Raw genomic sequence first — 8,446 nt, forward strand, 5'->3', positions numbered from 1 at the left:
AGATGAAAACATAAAATGTGTTGGACACCACAATAAAATAAATATTTTAGTCAAAAGCTTATCCAAAAATAATTTTTACTCTTTGATTTAAAGAAGTTGCTGATTGTGCCAGTTTCAGATTGTCAGACAGGGCAGTGATATTGACTGGTTTTGTGTCAGCGTTTGGCCAAACTAATAGTGCAAGAAAACACACAAATCCTGGCCGGACACCACAAAACTGTCCACATGGTCATGCCCAGCTTGCTCATTTTTACTTTGTACTGTCTCGTGTGTTGCCTGAGCCACATCGTGAGGTCTAATCAGCAAAGACAGTATGGGATGTCTGAGTCCTACTGACACTCGAATACACATGAAGTCATTTGCCATTTGCCTTCAGATCAGAGCTTTGTTGCTGCTTGTTGTCATCTCTCTAGATGAGGCCTGATTTGCTGCACAGTGTTGGCTGTGCATGTCATTCCAGTATCTCGCTCTGTCTTTTACTTCTAAGCACCAATAGAGCTCAGGACAGAGTCTAAGTAGAAGGAGAATCATTGCCAAGTGATCTGGTTGTTGTCTGGTTAATTTCTTCAAGCTTTGTCCAAAAAGTGAAACCCTGAAATATTCTGTCTTGTTAGGAGCCATTTTTATTTGCAAGTGTGTCATTTGGACACCAGGGTTGATGGATGAGGTAAAAACACAGTTAAGGAAATCAGGCAGATGATGAACAGAATTCAAAGAAGAAAGAGATTCAGTGACTGATCTTCTCAGTAAAGTTAATCTGGAGTCTCATAGTATAGTCCTCACAGCAAGAGGTCAGACACCTTCTGTCTTTAGTCGGAGTCCCAGGCCAACCATCACACGTGCTCAAGAATATTAGTCAAAGAAAATTAATTAAAACTGTTCAACTCTCCTGGTTTGAGTCAAAGCTTGCATACATACATTCTCCCTGTGGATTATTTAAAAGTCTTTAAAGACAAAAAGCTGCGTCCACAGTGCTACATGATGAGCTGCATTAGCTTTTTTATTTGTTTGCGTTGCCACTTGGAGGCAGCAGAAGCAGGGGGTGAACTGTGCTACAACAGCCACACACAGGACTTTTGCCTTTACACGTGACCTGGAGCGACATTTAAACTTAACAGCCTGCTGCGACCTCGTGCTGCGGGAAAGATCGGACGATAAAATCTGTGTGGGTTCGACTGCATAAGTGTAAACTTTAACATGTGATACTATCAGATCATCTGTGTTTCACATAACATTCATCAGCGCAGCTTTATTGTGTGGAATGCTTTAGGCCTGCACAAACAGACTTGTTTGTCTAATTGCTTTACTCTAACATAAAAGCATGTACTGAAGAAAATGCATTTTTATTTGTACCTTAGAGGAGGGTGGTAAGCATTCTCATTCAGATCGTGGCCTGCGGTGGAAATGGACAGCGTGTTATTAAGTCATCTGCGCTGAAGGAGGAATTCTCTCTTTGTGTTTCCTACGAGGTTGCTTCACAGTTCCTCAGCGTCTTCACAGTGTCAATCTATCCTTGTATCATTTCCAGATGTTTGAGGTCGGAGCATCTCTCCATCACAGAGCAGGCAGATCATGACCAGGGACCGACCTGCTATTCCCAAACGCCTTTTCTATGACACCAGCTCAGCTCTAACACCCCTCACAGTTTCTGTCTCTGTCTCAAAGTGTACTCTGGTGTACAATTGAGGGATTAAAAAAAAATAAAACAGTATTCCCCGTAAAAATGTTGTCCATGTGTCAGAGGAGATGCAGAAAGAAAACAAAACATCTCAGTGTGACATCATGGGGCATTTTAAAAGTCAAAATGAATGAATAGGACCAGCTGCAACATGACCGCGTAAGGCCAGCGGCATAATCAGCGCTGTCATAATGCACAGTGAAAGGAAGTCGTGACTGCAGTCCACGCCAGCAGGAAATCATTGCTTGACCTTGAAGCTTTTTGTGTTGCAAAGGGACAACAGTTGGAAGAGATGTTGGGAATAATCGCTGAATGTGTAGTAAGACAACACAATCAATCAATCCATGCTTTGTTTAATCAGGCAGCGATAGAGAAGGAGCTTCTTTGTTTGAACAGCGTGATTTAGATGCAATCTCAAATATTCCCTGCTTTACAATATCAGACCAGGAGGTCAGCGCACAGACATATGCATGTGTTTGATTTGGCTCAAAGAGCATACATTTAAGTCGATTGCTTTGGCCCATTGTCCACAAGAATGTTCCATAAAATGTGAAACTGTGAAGACTGCTGGTATATCTATACCATAAATCCAGAATTCAGGATGACATTTTTAACAAGTAGACAAAATTATTGTCTCAAACTGCCACACCTGTAAAGAGCCCCAGAGCATCGTTAACTTCTAAGAAGTCTTCCTGGACTGAATGAGGAACAAAAGGAAACCCCTGAAGGTTTGATGAAGACACTTTTTGTAACTGAATGAACATTTTCCAGACATTCTCACATTAAGAGCATTGACACTAGTGTTTGGACTTCTATTCTTCTCGGTCTAATTTTGATGTATAACTTGCTCCCCGGTTAGCCCTAATTCTAACCTAAAACAAACATGCAGTTCACAAAATCCCATCAACATTTGGGACTTGTGAACTTTCTGGAGCTTGCATTGTTGCTGGTAGCTGTATGTTAGGTTATAAGAGGGTTGGTTCTTAAATTCAGGGTCACGGACAAAGCATATTAACACTTTCATATTTCATTTTTCCTCTTGTGCCCATTTTCTTTGATCGTTCATCATGTTCGGAGTCAGTAGATTATCTGGTAGCAGACTTAGAAGTACATTCCAGTCGTTGTTGTCCCCAGCATTGTTTCCTCCAATTTTCCCCCTGGAGGATCTTGAGACAGTCTCAGGTCAGACAAGATTTGAAATCCCTCCAGTGAGGGTCAACCCCAACGACTCTTCTCAGCTTGTTATGTTTGGGAAACCTTTGATTCAGTTTTATTTATATTGCTCTAGTTTCAAAGTGCTTTATATTATGGAAGTAAAGACCCTACAATGTTAGCAAAAGAACCATAACAATCAGACGATCTCCTGTGAGCAAGGACATAGTGGTGGGGAGGAATAACCCCCATTAAACTGGAAAAGGCCTCTGGCAGAACCAGAATTGGGCAACCATCTGCTGCGACTGATCTGGAGCCTGAAGAGAAAGATAAGGGAGAAAACCGGAGCACAGAGAGGCCACAAATTATATCCAAGCACATATCCAAATTATGCAGTTTTGATGACCTTGTATAAGCAACCACTTGGGAATAGTGGTAAGGAAGAACTCCCTTTTAACAGGAATAAAACCTCTAGCAGAGCCAAGTTATCCGCCACGATTGGTGGCAGGTGAGGAAGACAGAGACACCCTGTGGAAGATGAATAAGATGAATAATAACTAATAATTAAACAACATATGTTGTGTAAACACATAAAGCAGTGAGTGAAAAAAGGTGAAGACGACGTGTGTAATGTACAGCACATCTTTTTATATGAGTCCCATCACCTATGATTTAAACACATCTTCAGCTAAAACCATGATAACAGCGGTTAGGTCAAAATTATATACCGCATACTGTCACCGTTCCCTTTCTACACATTTTGAGTTACGATCTCAGCATCGAGTGCAACATGAAATTTCGACCCCATGTGATACGACCCAGAGTATCCCGGTTATATTTTCTGCTGGCTCATAAAATCCTTGAAAAAGCAGGTTTTTGAGCAAATAAGAAAAGAAAGATGGAGAAAAACAAAACAGAAAACCAGACAAAAACCAGACGACATTTGGCAAGACAGGTAAATAATCTGCTCTAAGTCGAGTTCATCATAGCACCGTGAGATGATCAGAACTTATTGACTGTGTTTTCCCATCCAGACTTGTGATAAACTCTGCTGAGAGAAGCACAGAAAAGATTGTTAATCTTGAGAATTTCACTCATGGTTAAATAAAGCAGCAAAGATCTCAGGTTATGTAGTGGTTGGCACTACCTATGTGTTCTACGAGGGAGCTGTACTCTGGCATTTCTTTCAGTTCCTGTTGAATAAACAGAGTTGGTCCTGGCTTAAGTCTGGCCAGTGTTCATATCACCATCTTTGTACCGTAGACCTATTATGCCTCACTCTTGCAGTCCTCCTTGTCACTCTGTGTAGGACAACCTTCAGCTGTTCTGAGCAGTGTTTAAATTAGACCATGAACAACTTTCATGTAACTGTCACGTCTGAGCAAGAACATGTTTGACTTAACATATTTTATGTCATTTTATGAGTTCCAAAACAGTCTAAAGACAAATAAGAGATATTGTTTTCACAAATATCATGCTGAATGTAGATACTTTTGGCTCAGGGCAATCATGAGTGTGGTACATGGATCGTTTTCACAGGTAGGGTCAGATATTATTGCACATGACTGTAGAAAAATATGTTGTGTTTCTCCTGGACATTTTGACCTCACTCCCACTGCTGTGTTTTATTTTCTTGGTAAGTTGATTTAAAATATGCTGTACTTATGTAAATCCTTAATTTTTTCTTGGACTAAGGAATTCTGCTTGTATATTTTAAGGTTTTAACAACTGCCAAGTTTCTACATTTCTTCAAGCTTTCCAAGTTTTTGCAGATCGCATTTTGATATTGCATCGTATGAGTGCTGCAAGAAGTACAGTATTAAATGTCTGTGGGCTGAGTACTTGGTACTGCAAAAGGCTGAAGGCAGAAGATGAAATGAAAAGTGGTACAATGTAAACGTAACTACAAAATCAAAGTTAGCACCAGGTCTTTGTGCAGCCCAGAGAGATCTAAGTGGACTCTCTGCATGTGCTCACCGTGTTGCCCTGGATGATGTGGTGCGGGCTGAAACAGCGGACACAGTAAAGTCTTGAAGGTCTTGAATAACTTTTGGTATTTATGTATTTTAGCACAATGTTTTAAACTCTCATGTCAGCAGTTATTTGCTGTTGCACTTGGGCGTTTCCTGATTTTTCAACCTATTCAACAAATTTTATAGCATTCTACGGCACTGTTGGCTCCTGTCAGCATGACTACGCACCAGCTCCATTTTCTAGCTCCATCTTAATTTCCTCAACCCTTGGCCAAGGTGTGGCCACTTCTTTCATAATCTCATTCTTTTGGCTACTATAAAGTTCACTAGGCCCTTGAATAACAAAGTCTGCATAAGAAGAGAGCAGTGGTTTTTAAAAGTCAAAATACTGCCAACCAGGAGAGTGCAGCATGCTGGAGGGTTCAGTTTTTGCACTCTGCTTGTCTGTGGTTTCAGTTTGTTTTCATTTGCTCTTTGCTATGATTTAGGCTTAAAAGTACTTGGTGAGGTGTACGTCAGGTTCTGGGTTTAGGCAATGCCAAATAACAACACTATCTCTGTGCTGATTATGGTGATCGCAGTGAGACTGATTGTACTCTTTATAATTTCATTCCCCAGAAAGTAGTCTGTCCACATCTATTTGAATTTAATTAACAGATTATCATTCTTGGTCTTTGTCTTCTCTTCCTTTTCTTTCTACCTTGTGTTCAGAGCATTCTTCGTCCTCTGCCTTTAGTCTATATAGTTTTTATATTTTACAGGGTTCACCATGATACCAGTGCAGTCCGAATGGTTGGTTTTACCATATGTTTAGAAACAAGTGATGAGCAATCACATGAGTCAAATGATCCACCCGATCATAATACATACCTTATTAATGTATCCTGTTTGTAAAGCTTTTAACTAGAAGTAATACTAATACATGAAGGCTAAATAACAAGTGCTAACATGTTTAATTTGATTGACATTTTCAGCGTGAATGACAGTATCAATGTAATCAGATTTCCTTCTAATAACTGGAACGAATCCATAATTAGGTCATAACACCCTGGTTTCCCTCTGTGTTTTTCATCCCTGTAGCTAAATACTACTCCAAACAAACCAATCCAAAGTGCATCTCCTCATCCTGTTCCTCCTCAGAAGTGGAGCCCAACTCCTCTTCCTCCTCGTCCTCCATCCTTCCTGTCAGCCAGATGATTGACAAGGTGAAAGGTTACTGTTCCACACACTCTGACAACTTCTGCAAGAACATCATCATGCCTGACACCTGCACCCACTGCACCAGGTTTTAGATTGCCCTCAGCACTTCTGCTGCCCCCCATTAGAATATGTTCTAGACCTGCTCACATTGTTCTAGAAACTTCTTAACATCCTGTTCACAGCTTCACTGAAAGGCTTCTGTTAAAGGTTCATACATGAAGCGCAGCACTGGAACATGAGTCATTATTCTGTACATGCCGCTGAACATTATTGAACCTTTTGTGTTCTGGAAGTACGTCTAACATTTCTGGATTTCAGCATTCAACTGTTCAGTCTGTTGGATATCTTCCTAATGATCCCGAACTTTGTGAGAGCAAAATTTGATGTTTTGAAACGTATCCAAGTATTCTAAAGTTGTGTGACAGCCTCATTCCAAGAGAAAGGTTGTAGCAAGTACCGGCTGACTGAGAATTACAGAACATGATTATAAACTCAATGAAGCCTGAGTCAGTGCCCTGAGACTTTTGCACGTTCCAGAAATCTCCAACATTCGACAGTCCCTGTGTTTCGAAAACTCTCAGAGCCTCAACGGTTTGAGAAGCTTTGAATTGTAGAGCTCATCCAAGCAGTGCAGAGCTCTAAAAGCCTTAGTCAGAGAGTGTGTTTTTTAATTCTTCTGATATTCATTGAGATAGCCCCCTAACACTGTACAAGCCCAACACCTACACAAACTGTTTAGAAGCGTTCTGATTCTGTCTCAGCCTCAGAGATGTCCCTGAAAACTTTGTTAAATCGTGTGTCATCATGTGAATTGTTTGTTTTGCTGTAGGAGCACATAGTTTTTTGTACAATTAATTCAACAATCTGCAAAAATTATTGATATGTGTTCTCATTTATGTTAAATTTACAAGGAGCAGGCCGGTTTGTCAGACTGTACTCTAATTTGATTGGATATTTTTCCTCAGTACAGAGTATGCAATAACGTGATTAAATTCCTTTGTACAAAAGTCCCAAAAGGCTTTTCAAGAAATATGCTTTTTTTATGAAATATGCTTAAACGGCAGCCTGTGAACTCATCAGAATTAAGTCAGTCAACAAAATTATTCTGATTAAGAATGATAAGAGAAGCTACAGGGTGGTCAGTGACGCTGATGTGATTCTACTGTATCATATCAAATTACCAAAATTGGCCGACTTGGCTGCCAGAATGTAAGATGAAACTAGGAGCAAGGGGGAGTGATCAGAGGGGTGAGGAAAGACAAAAAAATGAAAAAAAAAAAAAAGGATGTTATCAAAGAAAAAACTAGACTCTTAGGTTTGGCATCTTTTTAATACTGTGATGTTTATTAAAACTGTCCATTTGTGCACGTGTGTGTGGAGCCATACCCTCTGTAAATATAGATCTATGTATTCTATGTGCCTTATTTTTATTGTGAAAATCTGTCTGGATGGTTGATTTTATTCATGCCTTTGTAAGGTCCTCAAAGGGTCACTGCAACTGTACATACTTTATGCTTTATATACATGCTTTAAGTTGTGATGACCAAAGGGGCAGAAATAGGATGGACACACACAAAAAGAGAATTGAACAGAATATAATCTCCACCGGGAAAGGCCGATTGATCAAGGTGTTTTCAAATACTCATTTAACATATTTACATTTATTAAAAATATTATTATCATGAACAAAACTTGGTATGTCTATTGATGGAATGCTTGAGTTTATCAACACATATTTTGATTTTCAGACTCCATTTTTGAAAATGTTGTGCTCATATATAATTACTGTAATATTTCCCACATGTTTGGTGGTTTATTGGATAAAAGATGTTGAAGCTTTCTTGTGCATGTCAGCCAGAGTTTAGCAATCATAGTGGTAAATTCTTTACTGTTCACATTTGGAGGTTTGTTTTCTTACTCTTGTTCTAATATCTGCTCTTATTCAGAATTTTGTGATAGTTTTTTTTAAGGTAATACAACTGCTAGAATGACAATATTATAGCCTAAAGGACTTATGGATAAGTTTACCCAGATCCCAGCAAAAATGCTAAGTCTGCCGATGTTGTGGTTTAGACAATACAACTCAGCATCAGTGTGTCTTTTTATATCCGATATTCAAATTACTACAAGTATTTTGCAGACCTCCTTTTAGAAGGAACATATTTTTAAGAGAAACCTGATGACAGCCAAGTCTGTAGATTACCCAGCGGTCCTGGAAGTGCAAGAGGAATTCCATCCTAGTCCTTTCATGTGGTGGCAAATATCTAAAGCGGAGGAGATTTAAATATATCAGCATGAAAAACGAGAGGGAACAGGAGCAGTGACAGAGGATATTTTTGTTCTCGTAATTCAGCTGAACTGATCCATGAATTTAATCATCAGTATCATTTTTTCTTTTTAAGAGAATCAACCGAGTTAGCAAAATAATCTACACTTATTTCTC

At 39.4% G+C, this 8,446-nt stretch overlaps 1 protein-coding gene across 3 annotated transcripts in view; it reads left to right on the plus strand.

Moving 5' to 3' along the window:
* The window catches only part of adgrg6 (adhesion G protein-coupled receptor G6), a 104,988-nt gene extending 97,969 nt beyond the window's left edge, over positions 1–7,019 (plus strand). For 2 of the 3 annotated variants that reach the window (XM_080290086.1, XM_080290088.1), the window contains one exon: positions 5,884–7,019. In XM_080290086.1, coding sequence (XP_080146212.1) covers positions 5,884–6,095 — 212 coding nt within the window. In that variant the 3' untranslated portion in view covers positions 6,096–7,019. The remainder of the gene's footprint in view (positions 1–5,883) is intronic. The other variant, XM_080290087.1, reaches the window with a different exon arrangement.
* Positions 7,020–8,446: the final 1,427 nt, after the last annotated feature.

This window comes from Astatotilapia calliptera, chromosome 15 (assembly GCF_964374335.1).
Source record: "Astatotilapia calliptera chromosome 15, fAstCal68.1, whole genome shotgun sequence".
Lineage (NCBI taxonomy): Eukaryota > Metazoa > Chordata > Actinopteri > Cichliformes > Cichlidae > Astatotilapia > Astatotilapia calliptera.